The sequence below is a fragment of the Cucurbita pepo genome, chromosome LG14 (assembly GCF_002806865.2).
Source record: "Cucurbita pepo subsp. pepo cultivar mu-cu-16 chromosome LG14, ASM280686v2, whole genome shotgun sequence".
NCBI lineage: Eukaryota > Viridiplantae > Streptophyta > Magnoliopsida > Cucurbitales > Cucurbitaceae > Cucurbita > Cucurbita pepo.
Window position 1 is genome coordinate 7,089,611 of NC_036651.1, and position 20,761 is coordinate 7,110,371.

At 35.8% G+C, this 20,761-nt stretch overlaps 2 protein-coding genes across 2 annotated transcripts; both read left to right on the plus strand.

Moving 5' to 3' along the window:
* The first annotated feature begins 255 nt into the window (after positions 1-255).
* On the plus strand, positions 256-5,688 carry LOC111809922 (methylsterol monooxygenase 1-2). The gene is made up of 5 exons (XM_023696395.1): positions 256-734; positions 829-1,151; positions 4,431-4,578; positions 4,672-4,704; positions 5,332-5,688. The coding sequence occupies exons 1-5, from the start codon at positions 405-407 to the stop codon at positions 5,398-5,400; spliced, it is 903 nt and encodes a 300-aa protein (XP_023552163.1). The 5' UTR covers positions 256-404; the 3' UTR covers positions 5,401-5,688.
* Positions 5,689-10,903: 5,215 nt separating this feature from the next.
* LOC111809920 lies at positions 10,904-13,377 on the plus strand. Its single transcript, XM_023696392.1, has one exon. The coding sequence runs from the start codon at positions 11,081-11,083 to the stop codon at positions 13,319-13,321; it is 2,241 nt and encodes a 746-aa protein (XP_023552160.1). The 5' UTR covers positions 10,904-11,080; the 3' UTR covers positions 13,322-13,377.
* Positions 13,378-20,761: the final 7,384 nt, after the last annotated feature.

The window sequence follows — 20,761 nt, forward strand, 5'->3', positions numbered from 1 at the left end:
TGATAGGGGTGGGCTTGGATGGTTACAAATGGTATCCGAGAATATCTGATAGTGGTGAGGTAAGGAAAGGGATGGATAATATCTATTAGCGGTTATAACTAACTCAATTTGTAAAAGGACGGGAGTATTATTAGAATAGAAAGTTTTTAAGATTTAAAAAAAAAAAAGGGAAAAAGAAATGGTATTTTAGGCATGTGAAAAGATTTGGAAGGGAGTGGATGGCGTTCTTAGCCTCACTCACATATAAATATTACAACACAATAAACAAACATTGAATCCATAGGATTTCACGCTCTTTCTCTCCTTTCCTTTCAAAATTCCCGCATTATTTTAACTGTTTCTCGACCCTCCGCCCCTTTCCGCCGCTCCTCAATCCATTCACCGCCGCCGGATTCCTCCACCCAATGTTGCCCTTCCACTCCCTCTCCGCCGCCCAGCTTGCGCTTGGCCGCAATCTCACCTTCTTCGAGACCCTCTGGTTCAACTACTCCCACGACAAGTCCGATTACTTCCTCTTTTGCCATAACATTCTCTTCCTGTTCTTGATTTTCTCCTTTATTCCTCTTCCCCTTATCTTCCTCGAGATCTTGCACGCCTCCGGGATTCACAAGTACAAAATTCAGCCCAAGGTCCGGTTGCCATTTTCCGAGATCTTCCGCTGCTACAAGGATGTTATGCGCATGTTCTTCCTTGTTGTTGGTCCTCTTCAGCTCGTCTCATTCCCTTCCATTCAGGTGAATCTCGGGTTTCGATTTCGCGATTTCTACCCTCTTGTTGATTTAGGATTTTGATTTTGAGATTGTTTTTCGGTTTCTTTTGGATCATTAGATGATTGGAATCAGGACGGGTTTGCCATTGCCTTCTGGTTGGGAAATTGTTTCTCAATTGGTGGTGTATTTCATGGTGGAGGATTATACCAATTATTGGATTCATAGATTCCTCCATTGCAAATGGGGGTATGAGAATATCCATCAAGTTCATCATGAATACACTGCTCCTATTGGATTTGCAGCTCCTTACGCTCATTGGGCGGAGGTTTTGATCCTTGGAATCCCCTCTTTTCTTGGTCCTGCTATGGTTCCTGGTCATATGATCACCTTCTGGTTGTGGATTGCGCTAAGGCAGATTGAGGCCATTGACACGCATAGTGGGTATGAATTCTAAAGCTATATCTCTCTCACACTGTGTTAAAAGTACTTTTAATCTGAAGGATCTTGAGTGGTGGGCTTACCTCTTTTTTGACTACGACCGAGATCTGCTCTATTGCTTTCTTCTTTTTTAATCTTGATTTCCTTTTCCTCATTATATATATATTTTATCTATATAGAGTTCCATCATTACTGTATGAATTTATTGCATGCTGAATGATTGATCCTACTAACTTGATATAACGAAGTTTGAAGTTTTGTGTTGAGAAATATTGAAAGGGTTAAATTTACCCTTCTTTGAGTTGTCTAGCATCAACTTTTTCAGCTTCCACATTCTTCATACAGCTGTGTGAAAGCTCGATATTCCTTTGAATTTATCGTAAGGGGGTGTATATATCTTCTATGAGAAGCTTAGCTATGAAGCTTGATTCTTATATACTAAACTTATTATACGGCCCACTACCCCTTTATGCTTTAAGCTTATGGATATCATTTCAAGATCCATGATTTAACATGCTATGAAGTAGCTAGTATTGAGTATTGTTATGTTTTTTCTTCTCAATTTTGTATTAGGCTTTGTGTGCTAACATTTGACTTTACTTTCTCTGATTAGTGGGACCGTAGGTGTATTAGACTATAGTTTTTAGTGAAGAAGGAGATTCGTGTATGAAGGAAAGGAAAAACAACAACAACGAAGTGGTTGTGTCAATGTGTTTGCATCTATGGTAGCTAAGTACAATGAAATGAACGGGAATGTTGTTGTGACGTGATGTTGCGATGATATCGGTGGGCAAAGATCATGAACATGATTATAACCGAACCTTCTTGGTTCAAACATTCTTCACTTCAGGGGAGCCTTTAGCTCACGATCATTCCCGATCTTCTGTATCTTACTCCATTGTAGTTGTTTTTGGGGCTTCACCTTTTCGATCTCAATGTTAAAATTTCATAACCTTGGGATTGTTGGGAAATGAAAGGAAGTTCGGAGCTGTTGTGTAGAAAGAAATCTTTAGAGAATTGCTTCTAGCCCGATGGAATAGACATATAGGGTGCTCACGGGTTAGACTCGTGTAACTTGGGTTAAGAAGCCAAACATATTCTAGCATATGGTTTGCTTATTTTGATCTATGAGTTTGTTAATTCCGTGGGTTACATAAACCCACTAGTTATACGAATCCAAGTTTCCGTTTCCGTAATTGTGAGATCCCACCCCCGAGAGGGGAACAAAGCATTCTTTATAAGGGTGTGGAAACCTTCCCCCAGCAGACAGCATTTTGAAAACTTTGAGGGGAAACCTGAAGGGAAAACCCATCTGCTATAGCGGTGGGCTTGGGCTGTTACAATAATCTACCACTCATTACGTTCTGAACACAAATAAATTATATAAACTCAGCTTTTCAATAAACCAACCTTATTAAATTGTATTGTTCCTCCTCCTCCTCAGAAGAATCGACAAGCTCTGTTATTCATGTTGGCTCAATCGTTTTAGAGGAGTGTAGAGGTAACAAAAGTAAATTGACATCTCAAAGGGCCAGCTTACTCAAATAAGAATCCATTGATTTGACCTCCAAATTGTTTAGTTGGTCAGAAACGAAAAATAATTGATGTCAGGCTTATGGCTGGGAACAAATGCGGTGTCAGACAATCATTTCTTTGGTCATGTAGGACATAGCTTCACTCTTGGTGGGTTTCCTGTGGCTGAACATCCCTTTAGCCCTTGGCTGAACTCGAATAACTTTATGTGTTATTATTTTATATCCCTGAAGTTTAATTGTTTTGTCTCTTTCACAGAAATATTGAGATTCGTATGCACATTGATGGAAAGTTGTTGTATAACTTTTGATGCTAACGAGAATGTCGAAAAATTTTAAAGATGAAGGACTTCACATCAATAATCTGAAGTTGAACTATTGACCTCTTTGGATTTTCCCTTTTGTATTATGTTTTCTATCGATGTGAATGAGAGGAGTGATGGTTTAATGGGTAAGCCTTACTGCATATCTTCAAAATCTACTGTTTTCTCTCTTTACCATGTCTACTTAAACTTACTACTTGTGAGATCCCACATCGATTGAAGATGGAGCGAAACATTTTTTACAAGGGTGTGGAAACATTTTCCTAGTAGACGCATTCTAAAACCACCATTTTCCTAGTAGGGTGTGGAAACATTTTCCTAGTAGACGCATTCTAAAACCACCATTTTCCTAGTAGACGCATTCTAAAACCACCATTTTCCTAGTAGACGCATTCTAAAACCACCCTTTTCCTAGTAGACGCATTCTAAAACCACCCTTTTCCTAGTAGACGCATTCTAAAACCACCCTTTTCCTAGTAGACGCATTCTAAAACCACCCTTTTCCTAGTAGACGCATTCTAAAACCACCCTTTTCCTAGTAGACGCATTCTAAAACCACCCTTTTCCTAGTAGACGCATTCTAAAACCACCCTTTTCCTAGTAGACGCATTCTAAAACCACCCTTTTCCTAGTAGACGCATTCTAAAACCACCCTTTTCCTAGTAGACGCATTCTAAAACCACCCTTTTCCTAGTAGACGCATTCTAAAACCACCCTTTTCCTAGTAGACGCATTCTAAAACCACCCTTTTCCTAGTAGACGCATTCTAAAACCATAAGGGGATGTCCAGAAGGGAAAATCCAAAAAAGACAATATCTGCTAGCAGTGGGCTTGGGGTTATACTACTAGAGATGTTCTGGGAGGTATACCAAACTAGAGGGACTATAATAAACTTTTAAAACTATAGAGATCAAGTTGAAGTCAAGTGCAAACCATAGAGACTAAAATCGTAATACGATCATATTTTGTTACAAATAAACTATTTATGAGATCTCACATCAATTGGAGAGAAGAACAAGTGCATTCTTTATAAGGGTGTGAAAACCTCTCCCTAGCAGACGTGAGGGAAAATCCCAAAGAAGATAATATCTACTAGCGGTGGGCTTGGACCTTTGCAAATGGTATCAAAGCCAGATTCTAGATGGTGTGCCAGCAAGGACGCTGGGCCCCGAAGGGGATGGATTGTGAGATCCCACATCGATTGGAGAGAGGAATGATTGCATTCTTTTTATAAGGGTGTGAAAATCTCTTCTTAGAAGACATTGTTGGAAAGCCTAAAGAGGACAATATTTGGCGTGAGTACATCATTTATCTTCCTTTTAGTGTGTTATTTTTCTTTTCCTCTGCTTTTCTCTGAGATTGTGCTTTCATGATGGCCTGTTGAGATCATCCCTGGTTTTATTTATACATATTATATTCATATTCAGGTATGATTTCCCCTGGAGTTTAACGAAATTCATACCATTTTACGGTGGTGCGGACCATCATGATTACCATCACTATGTTGGAGGACAAAGCCATAGCAACTTTGCTTCAGTATTTACCTACTGTGATTATATTTACGGAACTGACAAGGTCGTTATGCTGCTCCTCTTATAATTTTACCTCCCACTTGTTCTTCCAGTTAAACCATGCTCATAAAAGTTACTCATTTATTTACTTCCTCAGGGGTATCGCTATCAAAAGAAGATCCTTAAGAAGGTAAGCATTTTGTTTTCGCCCCCGCCCCCACCTTCACCCCGAAAATTGATTGTATATGGTGTCGTGAACTTGCATTGGTTTCATGTTTTCTCCAACTGGACATTAGATATACCCATGTTTGAGCTTGGTTCGATAGCGTGGCCTTGGGATTGCTAGTTTAACTATATTTGGTTGGAGAGGGGAACGGAGCATTCCTTATTGGGTGTGGAAACCTCTCCCTAACAGACGTGTTTTAAAACTGTGATGTTGACGACGATGCGTAGTAGGCCAAAATGGACAATGTTCGCTAGTGGTGGGTTTGGGCTGTTACAAATAGTATCAGAGCTAGACACCAGTCGGTGTCCCAGTGAGGTCGCTGGGTCCCTAAAGGGGTAGATTGTGAGATCGCACGTCGGTTAGAGAGGGGAACGAAGCATTCTTCATAGGATGTGGAAACCTCTCCCTAACAGACACATTTGACAACCATGAGATTAACGGGATACGTAAGGGGCTAAAACGCACAATATCTGCTAGCGGTAGGCAGCTTGGGCTGTTACATCAAATCTATTTCATTTGTTCTTTTCAACGGGCTACACCGTACCTGTTAAATCAATGTGTATTCTAATTGTTTGGTGTTGGTGGAATCAGTTGAAGGAAGAAGTGAAAAGCAGCGAAGGATCATACTACAGCACAGCCGAAGATGTTAAAGTGGACTAGACGATGAATCGGGGAACGGGGGGATATTCATGTTTTGAAGGATGGGGGGTTTTTTTTTTTTCGTGTCGGTAGCAACGTTACGTGGTCTCATCGACGAGGTAGTTAGGGAGTGGGATGGGAAGGAAATTAACATGGGGTCTATAAAAAAAAAGTTTAATTTTGTTAGCTTAATATGTTGAGGCAGAGAAGTCATATTCTCCGGTGGCTTTGTGTGTGGGTTTAACCTTATTGTGCAGACAAAACTGGTAATATAAATATGTATTCTGGTTGTGAAATTTAATGCTTTTATATTAAATAAATATATTGTTTGTAATAAGAATTAAGCATATTGCTTAAAAACTTCCTAATAAAAAAAAATAAAAATAAAAACAAAATGATGGGTTCTTGGAGATTAAAATATTATATTTGTTTATTTGAGTTATGATTTCAAAAAAATGGTCACCTTTTTCAAACCTTTATTTATGTTTTAAATTATTACTCCAAAGAATTCGTACCTCTATAGGCTCTAATATTCTCGGACATCTTCTACGACATGGCCAACACGAGTCATTCTAGCATGTTTTTTTCTCACTCAAATGCATACTAGGAAACTTTGGTCAAAGGGAAGTGCACATTGTCCGGTAGTGTCTTTCAATTCTTTTTAAGTCATTCTTAATGATCTTATCCTTATCTATTACTATTTTAAAAATAATACTTATTTACCATGCATAGTACATTAATAACTAAAATCTCATAAAATTAAAATTTAAAACATTTGAAAGTCCGAGATATCTTTTATTATTATTATTATTCTCGGATCTTCATTTTCTAAGGAACTCTCTCAATTTTAAAAGTATGGTAGGGTTGAGTTGAGTTGTAACCTTATTTTCGGGTTGATCCACAAAAAAAGGAAAAAATGTCAATCCACAAACATAATAAAACCGATCAATTTCGAAAAATTTAACTCAACCCAAACTCAAAAAAAAATCTAAGTCAAATAATCTAAGATTGATCGAATTATCATATCATATCGTGAAAGCTTCGATGTTTTCAAAATTTAATCATAAAAATTACTAAAAAGAATACTCAAAATATTGATATTGTCCCATGCTATCATGTTTTTTAATATTATGGATTGGTCTTGGGCTTGGGCTTCAGGCTACTTCAGTAAATGGGAAAGAAATAAATGATAAATTTCACAGGAATGAGAATCGAAATTGGACTCCATCTCATCCAACTCTGGTCTGTGGATATCTTTATATATTAGAGTATGAGATCTCACATCGATTAGAGAGGGAAATGAATGGTATCAGAGCCAAACATCTAGCGGTGTGCCAGCGAGGATACTGGGTATTACGTTCATGCTCGTTCAAGGCCTGTTGCCCATGACAAGTCAAACCCTTTATGTCTTTTCATATTCTAGTATTTTACTTTTGTATTTCTAGGAAGTATGACGTTTCATAAATATCCTGTCTAAGCATGTCAGACATGAAATGCCTCAGAATGTACTATAAGAGGATACGACTAGTTGTAAACTTCTCCCTACCCAAAGTTATATACTGTGAGCCGTTGTTATTTCGTCTGTTTCAAAAATCTCTCTCTGCCCTCGTTTTCTAAAACCTTCTCTTAAAATCGAGGTCAGAGGCTCGAGCATACGTCGCTTGCCCGTAGGCGATGCAAGAACAAATTGGCTTAGCTCACTTGTCGTCGGAAAGTGAGTGCTGCACAATCGCAAGTCTGTTGCCATCAAAAGTGCGATTGTGACACTGGGTTCCCAAAGGGAGTGAATAGTGAAATCCGACATCGGTTAGAGAGGGAACGAAACATTCCTTATAAGGGTGTGGAAACCTCTCCCTAGTAGATGCGTTTTAATACCGTGAGGAAACGAGCCAAAGCGAAAAATATCTGCTAGCACTAGACTTAGATTGTTACATACACGTTCGTTTAATTATTTCTTAAATAATAATTAAAAAAAAAAAACAAAATGACATGAATGGATAACTTTTTGAATATAATTTTCATATAATCATAAATAGGCCTTTAGAAAATTGGATCAACTTTATTCAAAAGCTTAACAATTATTGGGCGTTACCTTTTGTACCATTACCAGACAAACACATCTTCATATTCCCATATTTCACGGATTAAAATAATTAAAATAAAATTAATATACATTTTTTAAAAAAAATAATAAAAAGTACACAAATACGTGGCTCGCCGCCATTCGGCCTAATTTAAATTACAATTTTTTTTTTCAAAAAATATAACGCTTAATTAACTTTCAATAAACACATAAATTTGGTCGAGTCAGATTACACGACGATCTGACAACAAACTAATTCAATCAGATTGTGTCGCGTGACAATGAACTTACGATTAAATGGTTCGATATAAAAAAAGTTACCCCTCATTTTCGAGTTCAAAAAATTCACAGCTCGTTGACTTCAGGTAAGATAGGAACTTTACCCTAAATAATTTTTTTTTTAAAAAAATTGGTTAATCGACATTATCCTTAAATTTTTGTATTTTGTCCTAAAAAATATTAAATAAACTTTTAAAGGTTAGATAATACTCTTAAATTAAAAAAAAAAATTCTAAAATAATTCATTTACTATTATTAGAAACCGTTAATACTTTCTTTAAAAATACGTTTAAACTTATTTCAAAAGTACCCTGATCCTATAATTAAAAAATAATACGAACAAAATTTTAAAAATAATATTAATATCCAAAAATTATTGGGATAAAAACTTTATTACACCTCGAGGATTATCTTCCAACTTTTTAATATTACCGTTAAAAATTAATATAAAAATTTAAAACTAGTAAGAGTATTTTTTTAATTTTTTAAAATGTTTTTGAATTAAAATAATTTTTTAATTATCAATAAATTTTTTTAAATATTTTTGAAAATTGATATTTTGAAACCTAATTTGAAATAAAATATTTTTTGGATTTTATAAAAGTGTAAAGTATTTTTTAGACACATTAATTAAAAAAAAAAACATTTTTTTAATGTTAAAATATATATTTAAATTGTAAAAAAATGAAAAAACAAAGTGTTTTAGTTTTTCTAATATTGAATTTTGTTTGTGAATTAAGACCGCAAATGTCAAATCCATCTTTTACGTATTCAATTTCTTTTTCTTTTTCTTTTTTTCTTTTTCCTTTATTTTTTTTATTTAAATATTGCTTGAAAATTAAAGTGGATGACAGGTGGGATTACTTGTCTACAACATCATTAATTTCTACAAAAATAATTATAAAAATAATAAATATTTTTAGGATTAAATAATCTCACTACACTTTAGAGCGTTTTATTCTTACCCTTCGACGTTAAATTTAACGTTTTTTTTTAATTATGTTTAGTGATGTAGCAACGTCGTATAACATAGTGGTACATGCGATACAGATGGTAAGTTTCAACTGTCATTATGCTATTAATCGAGACAAAAATTATCACGAACAAATTATCTTGTTTGGATTTACGAGGTTTTACTCACGAGTGTTAAAAAAATTCGATAACTCGAAAAACTGAATAAACCCAACATAATTCAATTAGCATGGTTTAAATTGGATTACGAGCTTTTGGGGTTGAGTTGCTTTATGGATTGAGCTGATTTATGAGTTCTGATAATTAGATTTGGTTGAATTGAACTGACTCGAATTTATTGTTAATTTTAAAATATATATTTTTGTGTATGAACAATTATATGTATTTATATGTATTTATTATTATTGAATTTTTTAACTTTATTTTTTCATCCACTCTTCAAAATATTTGAAAATAAATAAAAATATTTTTTAAGGAAATAACATTGAAAAATGTAAATAAATGGTCGGAACAACCCAACCCGAAAAAATATAGTTGGGTTGGGATGAGGTTCGTTGTTTAATAATGATTGTTCGGGTTGAAAATATTAGGTTGGAGCTAAAAAAATGTCTCAATCCTACCCACAAACACTGCTAGTTCTACGTGTAAATCTACACGTCAAATTTAGATATAATAATTAAGCAAGTAAATACACGAACAATGTGTATTCAAAAGTCTACCACAAAGACTCGGTGCTAGAATTCATAACAAAAATACAAGAAATAAAGGAAAGAAGACAAATCAGATATGACAAGATGATCTTCAATGCAAATGGCATGATCCCGAGTCTTGAAAATTCCTTTTTTTAGCATCTATGTCATCTTTAGGGCCCTCACCATTCGTAATTTTGATCTAGGTCTCGAATCCCGTAAGTTTTCCTCCCGACCGGTGTGCAATTAAAGAATGTTGTAAAAGCATTGAGACACCAGCAATGACACGCCCTAAGCGATCGAGAGGGATGACTTCTGTCTAAAAGTATCGACACGTAGTTAGTCTCATCACGATCTGTAATTATAATAAAAAAAAAATACCTCCTTATGAATTCGTGACGTCATTATTAGTAATGAATATGTTTGAAAGTCAAACATGCAGACGTCACTGTTAGACTTTTTCACCTGCGGATGACGTCCTCAAAAATTCAGCTGAATTATATCCCCTCTCCTCATTACTTAATTAACATCATTTTAAAATATCCTAAACATTATCTTATATCATTATAACTGAATATTATAATTATTTTAATAATTCATTCTAACAAATTAATATATATATATATATATATAGATACACACGTACGGAAATTCTTGGATGAACGTATAAATACAAAGTTATGATCAACAAAATATTACGTCTATCTAGCCCCCTATTCTCCATTTGATAGAGGAAAAACCACAAACCACGACTTCTTGTACGTTATGATCGATCGATCTATGGTTCTAGTAAGGGAAGACCACAAACTCGACCAGGTTATGATCCTATGGTTCTAGTAAGGGAAGACCACAAACCCAACTCCTTGTACGTTATGATCGATCGATCTATGGTTCCACTAAGGGAAGACCACAAACCCAACTCCTTGTAGGTTATGATCAATTGATCTATGGTTACAGTAAGGGAAGACTACAAACTTGGCTCATTGTAGGTTATGATCGATCAATCTATGGTTCCACTAAGGGAAGACCACAAATCACGACTCCTTGCAGGTTATGATCGATCGATCTATGGTTCTAGTCAGGGAAGACCAAAAACTTGATTCCTTGCAGGTTATGATTGATCGATCTATGGTTCCAATAAGGGAATACCACAAACTCGACTCCTGGTAGGTTATGATCGATCGATCTATGGTTCACTAAGGGAAAACCACAAACTCGACTCCTTGTAGGTTATGATCGATCAATCTATGGTTCCACAAACTCGACTCCTTTTAGATATATATATATATATATATATATATATATATATATATATATATATATGACCCCCAACAACTAAAGACAAGTAGACAGAGAGTATGAACAAACCAAAATAAAAAAATTAAAAAAAAATCCCCAAACCAACCTCCCCCAGGGGGCGCGTGTACTCCACGCGCCCCTTCCATCAAATCAAAATTGCTCATAAAACCCTCAAACTTCACAGAAACAGTGCCATTCTTTTCCCCCTTCCTCCTCCGACCTTCCCCTCACATGGCCCCATCATGTCCCCTTCCCTTTCTTCTCTCTCCTTCGCCGTCTTTCTTAATCCCCTTTCTCTCCTCTCTTTCCCACCCACTAACTCCTTTCTTCAGATCCGCCTCTCAAATCCCTTCATGCCGCTCTGTTTCTGATCCTTTCAATGGCGGATTCCGACGACGCCACCGCCCGAGCTGTCCACCGCCGCTACGAGGGCCTTCTAATGGTCCGTACCAAAGCCCTCAAAGGCAAAGGCGCCTGGTATTGGTCTCACCTTGAACCCCTTTTGCTTAAAAACTCTGATACCGGCTTTCCCAAAGCTGTCAAGCTTCGATGCTCCTTATGCGACGCCGTTTTCTCCGCTTCTAACCCTTCTCGCACTGCCTCCGAGCATCTCAAACGTGGGACCTGTCCTAATTTCAACTCCCTCTCCAAAACCCCTTTTATTCCCTCCCCTGTTTCTACTTCCCCTGTTTCTTGTAAGCGGCCTGCTGATGATACCTGCGGCGGTGGCGGCGGCGGTGGGGATTCGTTTTACGACATTTCCCCATTGACGGTGGTGGATCCGTCGGGGGTTTATGGTGGTTCGTTCTCGTCGTTTTTACCTCAACATCAGAATCATCCACAACAGCCTGTTTTGGTGTTGTCCGGTGGGAAAGAGGATTTGGGGGCTTTGGCTATGTTGGAGAACAGCGTTAAAAGGCTTAGAACACCAAGAACATCACCTGGGGTATCATTAAACAAGGCTCAGATTGATTCTGCGCTTGATTTTCTTACAGATTGGGTGTTTGAATCATCTGGGTCAGTCTCAATTTCTAGTTTAGAGCATCCAAAATTCAAGGCGTTCTTGACTCAAGTCGGGTTGCCTTCGATCTCATCCAGGGATTTTGCAAGATTTAGATTGAATTCTAAATACCAAATGGCTAAGGCTGATGTTCATTTGAAAATTACTGATACCATGTTCTTCCAAATCGCCTCAAATGGGTGGAAAACTCATAATCAAGAGCATAAGACCATGATTCATATGACTCTAAACCTCCCAAATGGGACTAGTTTGTATAGAAAAACTCTGTTTCTTAGCTCTTCTGTTCCTTGTAGCTTTGCAGAGGAAGTTCTTTGGGATACAGTTTCAGAAATTTGTGGAAGCACCACGGAGAAATGTGTCGGGATCGTGGCCGATAAGTTCAAGGGGAAGACATTGAAGAACTTGGAAGATCAGCATCCATGGCTGGTTAATCTTCCATGTCAATTTCAAGCTTTCAATGATTTGGTTACGGATTTCATTACAAATCTCCCTTTGTTCAAGAAAGTAACCCAAAACTGTAAAAGGGTAGCTGAGTTCTTCAACTTTGAGTCTAATATCAGAAAGATCTTCCATAGGTATCAATTACAAGAATGTGGCTATACTCGTTTGATATCAATGGGCACTCCTGAAACAGAGGAGATAGAAGCTATGACACTCTTTCAAATGGTCGACGACATACTCGAATCAGCTCCCGCAATGCAATTAGCCCGGCTCGACGAAGCTTACAAGACGACATCGATGGAGGAGCATTCAATAGCTCGGGACGTCTCGAACTTAATTGGGGATTCTACGTTTTGGAATGAAGTGGAAGCTGTTCATTGTTTGATCAAGTTAATGAAGAACATGGCTGAAGAGATTGAAACAGAGAGGCCATTAGTAGGGCAATGCCTTCCACTTTGGGAAGAATTAAGAGAGAAAGTGAAAGATTGGTGCAAAAAGTTCAAAATCTCAGAAGAATCAATGGAGAATATAGTGTCAAGGAGGTTTATGAAGAACTACCACCCGGCATGGGCTGCGGCGTTCGTGCTCGATCCACTCTATCTTACACGGGACAACACGGGAAAGTACCTCCCGCCGTTCAAACGCTTGACGACAGAGCAAGAGAAGGACGTCGATCGCCTTATAACACGGCTCGTGGCGACGGAGGAAGCTCACATTGTACTAATGGAGCTGATGAAATGGAGAACAGAAGGGCTTGATGAAGTATATGCAAGAGCTGTTCAAATGAAGGAGAAGGATCCCATTACAGGGAAATTAAGAACAGCTAATCCACAGAGCAGTAGGCTTGTATGGGAAACATACTTAACTGAGTTCAAATCATTGAGAAAAGTTGCTGTTAGGCTCATTTTTCTTCATGCTAGTTCATGTGGGTTTAAAAGTAATGCCAATTTTGAAAGAATGATGTGTTCATATGGAAGCTGCTCAAGAGCTGTAGCTGAAGGTGTTAAGAAGTTGGTGTTTATTTCAGCTCGTTCAAAGCTCGAGAAGAGGAATTTTTGTAACGATGACGACAAGAACGACGATGATATCGAGTTGTTTGGAGCGGTAAATAGTGACGATGATCTGCCAAGTGAGGCTGATAGATCATCTTCGTTGTAACATTTTTTAAAGATGATTATCTATAGAAAATCAATTGGTGGGACATAGTTTACTGATAATGTTCTTTCATAATTATGAGAGCAAGTAGGATATGATAGCGTAAGGTTCAAGAAATTACTCGATTTTCGTTCTTGAATGAATGTTTTTTACGAAATACGTTTAAATTATAGACGTTTACGGGGCGGAGTAGAGACAGAGAAGTCTTCTTTGTTCCTGTCTCTTATGAGGCGAGCTTCTTTTATGTAGCTCTACTACATGAATAAGCAGATTTCGGAATTGTAGTAGGTGGGAAGTACACACTGAATCTTGTATTAAACCAATGTTTATTGAGATTAACGTGTACACAAATGCTCGCTTCCTTACTTTAGTTAGAGGATTCTCGATATATTGATCCCGTATAAGCTCATGATATTCTTTCAGTATCTTCTTGGTCAGAGTGATATATATATCCTCTGGTCAACGACGTTAGGGCTATCGAGTTGGGTTTCTATTGCGCCTTGTAGCTTTGTTGGGATCTTGGATGGCGGTCGAGTCCACTTCGAGAATGACTTGGCTACTACAAGGGACATGATAAGCATAAGATCGAGAGAGCTCTTATAAGGCCAGTCAATAAAATCTGAAACCCAATATGAAAACATATCCACTAAACCTCGATCGGGTATTTTTCGAAAGATCCTTCTAGCTCGCGTTGCACGAATTAGGGCAGGGACCGAGAAGAAAACCTTCATCTCTTGCTCCGTTTAGCTAACGTAAAAAAATCTCTCCTCATTCTCTATTTTGTTCGAGGCGAGTCCTGCACGTTAAATGAACATCTCAGTCTTTTTTCTGAATAATGGAGAAGAGAATCGAAACATGCCACGGAAAGAATCTATTAAGATAAAAGATGTCCATAAACTTGCACGGGAAGAGTTGTATACACCTAGGATCAAAGTCATTAATTGAATGTTGGTTTTGAATGATACAAAAAATAAAAGATATGTAGGCCAACGTGCTTATTTGTAAAGAAAATTGGCTAAGCGATAGTCATTCAGACAAGTAAATCGTCGTAGATATTCATAGATATTAATGTAGGGAACCAAGTGATCGTCCTATAAATGATATTACATATTCGATTGACAAATTGACATTACTTGAAAGTCATTGACATATAACACGGTATCGTGAATCTTTTTAAAGAATTAGCTTTTTGAAGAACGATACAACTCGAGTAAGATAGATACGAAGATTTATGTAGCGGTGTTCGTATGTTGTATTGGGTCGGGTTGAGACATTTTTTAGGCTCAACCGAATTGTTCCGGTTATAAAAATATTTTTAATCTAAATAATCGTTAATAAATAATGAACCAACTCAATCCAACTGTAATTTTTATGAATTGGGTTTGCTCGGGTTGTTCGAGTATCGGTCTCATTGCTTCGCTCCTTCACCTCTCCAACTCGGTAAAGTGGCTTCGCTCCTTCACCCATTATATTGGTCTCACAACTCCACTGCCTCTTCCCAATCCTCATTATACTCCGAACCTCTAACCACCTGTCAAATCAATCCAAAAGAACACCTTAAGTCTTTCTAACCTAGTCCATTCGGGTTTCAAGCTAACAATCTGCATCTGCATATTTGTGTTTACCGAGTCTCAGGTAAGTTCTATGAGATGACGCCTGATGACTGTAACATCATGAATCTGACGGCCTCGGCTACCAACCCAGTACGGGATGACTCGGATGGGCAAATAGAACAGAACCTATCAGTTACGCCTATTTTACTTTTCATACAAGTAAAATGTTAATTCGTAAAACATCTATTTATTTCAAATATTTAATTAAGATTTGTAGGTCAATTTCAATATATATTTTTTGAAAATTTATTTTTAAGGTTTGGTGTAGAATAAATAATAATAAAATAAATATATGTATATATATTTGTATTGTAAGCAAAAATATATATTTTAAAATTAATAACAAATGTGGGTCGGTTCGATTTAATCCAATCCATACAATTTTTATTTATCTGAATTCAACCCAAATAAATTCATAATCCAACCGAACCCGTACGAGTTGGATCAGGTTGATCGGATTTTTTTAACACTCTTAAAATACTCAACGAGCGGCTAAACACTCTTACCTTTTTCACTATGGTCCCGACACTCATATCATAGCCTTCACTAGACCCACGTGCCTACGTTTGCTCGAGTATTTCTTGAACGTTACATTTGGTTAGCCTAAAACATATGTGATTAGTACAAATTCACTTGATTATGGATGATAATCAAGAAGTTTGAGATGTTTTTAGGTATAGTTTGAGTGTAATCATGTGTATAGGTTTGCTCGTGTGCAAACATAATCATATGGTTGAATCTTATGCATCCATGTGAGTTATTAAATGGGTTAATGATTTGCTTTCAAATTCTCCTCTCTTTTTCTTTTCGGGTTCATTATGCTCAACACGTTTAATCATTATTGTTCCATTTCAAAAAGATTCAGCTTAATAAGAAATCGTTATCATTAATTTGAGATGACACGACACAGTTCATCTGTGAGATTCTATATAGGTTGGAGAAGTGAACGAAGCACCCTTTATAAGGGTGTGAAAATCTCTTCCTAACAGACGCATTTTAAAATCGTGAGGCTGAGGACGATATGTAACAAGTCAAAATGGACAATATCTGTTAACAGTGAACTTTGGCTATTACACATAGAGTAATAACACGGATGACACGACAGTTCATCTATTAGATTCTATATGGGTTGGAGAAGTGAACGAAGCACTTTTTATAAGGGTGTGAAAATTTCTTCCTGACAGACATTTTAAGATTGTGAGGCTGACGACGATATGTAATGGACCAAAACGGACAATATCTGTTAACAGTGAACTTTGGCTGTTATAAATAAAGTAACAACACGGATGACACGACAGTTCATCTGTGAGATTCTATATGGGTTGGAGAAGTGAACGAAGCACCTTTTATAAGGGTGTGAAAATCTCTTCCTAACCGACACATTTTAAAATCGTGATGTTGACGACGATACGTGATGGACCAAAACGGACAATATTTGTTAACAGTGAACTTTGGCTGTTACAAATAAAGTAATAACATGGTTGACACGACAGTTTATCTGTGAGATTCTATATGAGTTGGAGAAGTGAAAGAAGCACCCTTTGTAACTGTGTGAAAATCGAACAGACACATTTTAAAATCGTGAGGCTGACAAGAATACGTAACGGGTCAAAATGGACAATATCTGTTAACAGTGAACTTTGACTGTTACAAATAAAGTAATAACATGGTTGACACGAGAGTTCATCTGTGAGATTCTATATGGGTTGGAGAAGTGAAAGGAGCACCCTTTATAAGGGTGTGAAAATCTCTTTCTAACATACACATTTTAAAATTGCGAGGTTGACGACGATATGTAACGGACCAAAACGGACAATATCTGTTAACAGCGAACTTTGACTGTTACAAATAAAGTAATAACATGGTTGACATGACAGTTTATTGGTGAGATTCTATATGGGTTGGAGAAGTAAAAGAAGCACCCTTTGTAACTGTGTGAAAATCGAACAGACACATTTTAAAATCGTGAGGCTGACAAGAATACGTAACGGGTCAAAATGGACAATATTTGTTAACAGTGAACTTTGGTTGTTACAAATTGTATCGGAACGAGATACTGAGCGGTGTGTCAACGAGGATATTGGTCCCCAAGAAAGGTGGATTGTGTGATCCCACATTGGTTGGAGAGAGGAACGAACCACCCCTTTATAATAGATCCGTAATTTTTGAAAAAAAATTACAACTTGAACGGATGAACGGATAATAAAATAATGAATATTTGTGGAAAAAATGGTATGGTTGGGAGGGTGGTTTGACAAAGATGTATGAATTGTAAAAGGCTAAAAAAGAAAGGGCATCTTCAAATGGTTGGTTGTTAGTGGAACATTCAGACTATTTGGGCCGATCCATCCGACCACTATTTTCATCTCGATAGCTTCTTTTTACTCGATAATACGTTCTTTCTGTTTGAACACGGATTTTACTACTAAAATGTAATTTGATGTATATGTATTGTTTTTTCTAATCGAACAGATTTAGGGTTCTTAGAGAACTCGAGAAATTGCTTTTGTCTCAGTTGTAAACATTGCACAAAAGTCACATGTAGTCGAGTAATGAAACTCCTACTTAGACATTTCTAGAGATATAGGAGAGCCTTTTACGTTCTGTCCCCGCCTCATCAAACAGGTTGGGATAAGGACGAGAACAGAGAATATAATCTTCATTCCCAACTCCATTTAGTTAACAGGGAGAAATCTCTCCCTACTCCCACATCCATTCTCGGTTTAAACGAAGATTCTCCGTCACATTTGAAGTGAGTATTTGCGAGAACCCTACTAGTTAAATGGACATCTACTCCTACTCAAACGGGAAAGAGAATATCATAAAATAAAAAAAATGTATACGCACTTTTCTTTTTAGTGAGGTGAGCATAAGGTTCGGGGTATTATAAAAGATATCTATCCTAGCTTGTTGCAACGGGTGACCTCTAGTTTGTTTTTAAATTTGAACATGATCCATATTAAGGGTTGAATTGAAAAGTTAACCAAATATATAAAATTCACAAAATAAAAATTTCATGAATGAAATTTTTGTGTAACCGTTCAAGCTCATCGCTAGCAAATATTATATTTTTTAGACTTTTACTTTCGGGCTTCCTCTGAAGGTTTATCAAGCCAGCAGATATTGTCCTCTTAAGGCTTTCCCTTTCGGGCATACTCTCAAGGTTTTTAAAACGTGTCAACTAGAGAGATATTTCCACGCACTTGTAAAAAATGCTTCATTTTCTTCTTTAACTGATGTGAGATTTCACAATTCACACCTCTTTGGGGTCCAACGTTCTCGTTGGTACTCGTTCATCTCTCCAATCGATATAGGATCTCACAATCCCCCCCTTTTCAGGGTTCATTGTCTTCGTTGGCACTCATTTCTCTCTTCAATAGATGCGGGATCTCGCATTCCGAAATTCAAAAAAAACTCGAAGCGCGAAAATTGTAATTTAACCAAAAAAACGGGTAGCATAAATTCTAAAATTAATTATATAAACTTTGGTATATTTATATATATTTTTTATTATATATGGAGAAATAATATTATAAATGTTCATGGGCACGGTCATTTGTTTTTCTATCTCCGAGATTAGAGCTACCGAAAAACATGTTTAATCATGAAGTTCCTATGAGTGAGCTACCGAAAATGAAGGTGTAACTTATTAGTCATCCTATCCTCAAAATCGTTGTCATTTGGATGTGGTCTCGGTTCATTCATGTACCATTCATGTTAAGATCGTATCGACCTAGATAAAAAGTAAAAATATTTTTGCACTGTAAATTTTAGTCTCCTTTTTGTGTCTCCATCTTTTCGGGTGAACAATAATGGATGGTTTTGTAAGCTTTAAGGCTGTAAAAGGCTAAAATAAAGGTTCGATTTGACTTTTAAAAACAGAACTTTAAATTCATCAAAGACGTGCTTTTTATTCCATCTCTTTTTAAATAATTTTCGTAAACTCTTCGTTTAGAATATGCGCTGAAAATATAGATCTCCAAGAATTTTCTTACGTAATCAAGACTACGTCTGAATGAGAGTGATTTCGAAAATATAATGGTTAAGAAATGTTTAAAAGAATTAATAGTTATTATCTATACCAATAACGTGCATCTTCAACTTCAAAATTAAGTACGTTGTTTTAACCTTTGAGAAAGAATCCGTATTCATTTGTAGGGTTAATTTATAACCTTAAAACACGATCATGTCATAAGAGAATGTTGAAATCATCAAGTGTCGGATTCGGAATCTAAATCAGCTTTCGAGAATAATATAATTAAAAATTGTTAAAAGTAATGGAATTGAAAACATTTTATAACAATATTTGCTAACGATGGACTTAAGTTGTTACAAATAGTGTTAGAGCTAGACGTCGTGCAAAAACAAACAATATATATTTACTAGTGGCAGACTTGGACAGTTACAAATGATGTTAGAGTCAAATGTAGGGCTAAAGCGGACAATACCGATTAAACTTGGGGTATTACAAATGGTATTAGAGTCAAATGTCATGCGAAAACTGACAATATCTGCCAGCATTAGACTGTCAAACATTGCAAATCTTGCTAAAAGAATTTTTTTTTTCGTGAGAAAAAATGTGGGTTTACAGGAATTACGATTATGAAGACGTTCAACTAATACCCACTTTTGTTTTTGCACCCTATTTACTCGGTACGTAAAACACGTGCTCGAGTATAAATAAAGTAAATCATACATAGCATCAATTTAACTTCACACATCAACTCGAGTAATGTTATTTATTAGATTATGGCTAAATCAGTTAAAGATTATTCTCGATCATATAATTTTAAAAAATTAAAGCGTTTTTGCCCTCGATAGAAAAACGCTAATATTTAATAAATAAAATGGGGTTTTTTGAAAATTAAAAAATAAAAAAGAGTCCATTAATTAAAAGATAGAAAAGGTACGTGACAAGAAATAGCATTTTCCAAAGTCTATAGGCTTTTACTCACATGGAGCAATTTGCAATATCCTTTATTATGAGAGGGAAACCACTTTATTATATAGTCCTTCCAACACATGCGACAATTTTTAATTCATATTTTCAAGATATTAATTCTTTTTAATACTATATCTTATAAAATTTATGGTTTATGTTATTTTTATTATTATTATTTTCGATTTTGATGGGTTAGTAAAGTAAGGTTTTAATTAAATAATATCGATAAAGTCTTGAAATTAACGAGAAATGTTTAAATTGATATGGATAATAGCAATGTATCACTAATATGACTGACTGGTCAGGTTCGAGTCTTCTATGTTTAATAAAAATGATTTACTATTTTAATAGGATTTTTTTTTATTTAATAAAAATTATTATTATTTTTTTAATGATTTGGGATAAAATATATGCTAATTAATCGTCTTAAAAAATAAATATTCATCATCTTCGGATAATATTTAAATTTAAAAAAAGCTCTACAAATATTCTTAAACTTTTTAGAAAGAAATTAAAAAATTTAGGATTTTGGATAGAAACGGTTCATATTTGTTTCAAAAATACCCTTAAAATTTTAAAGAATTTCAAAAATATGCTTTAGCTTTAGAAACCGCTTAAAAAACAAATTATAAAATTCCATTAATACCCTTCCCCTACAAAATTCCATTAATACCCTCCCAATAATTTTTATTTTGTATAAAAAAAATACTGTAGCTAGTAACACAATTCAAAAAATACGTATGAACTCTCCAAAATAATATTATAACGTCCCCAGATAATCTTGTCAATAATTTTTTTCATTTATATCATTAATATGGTTACAAATATTAAATATGGCTATAATTAGGAATCTCGACCTGGTTATTTTGTTTTTTTTCAATTCAAGAA

Bases quoted from the DNA above. Each gene is read 5' to 3' on its own strand.
- LOC111809920 (XM_023696392.1), top strand. From the start codon at position 11,081: ATGGCGGATTCCGACGACGCCACCGCCCGAGCTGTCCACCGCCGCTAC.
- LOC111809922 (XM_023696395.1), top strand. From the start codon at position 405: ATGTTGCCCTTCCACTCCCTCTCCGCCGCCCAGCTTGCGCTTGGCCGC. The intron at 4,579-4,671 runs GTCGTTATGCTG...TTACTTCCTCAG, and splicing joins ATATTTACGGAACTGACAAG to GGGTATCGCTATCAAAAGAA. The intron at 4,705-5,331 runs GTAAGCATTTTG...TGGTGGAATCAG, and splicing joins AAAAGAAGATCCTTAAGAAG to TTGAAGGAAGAAGTGAAAAG.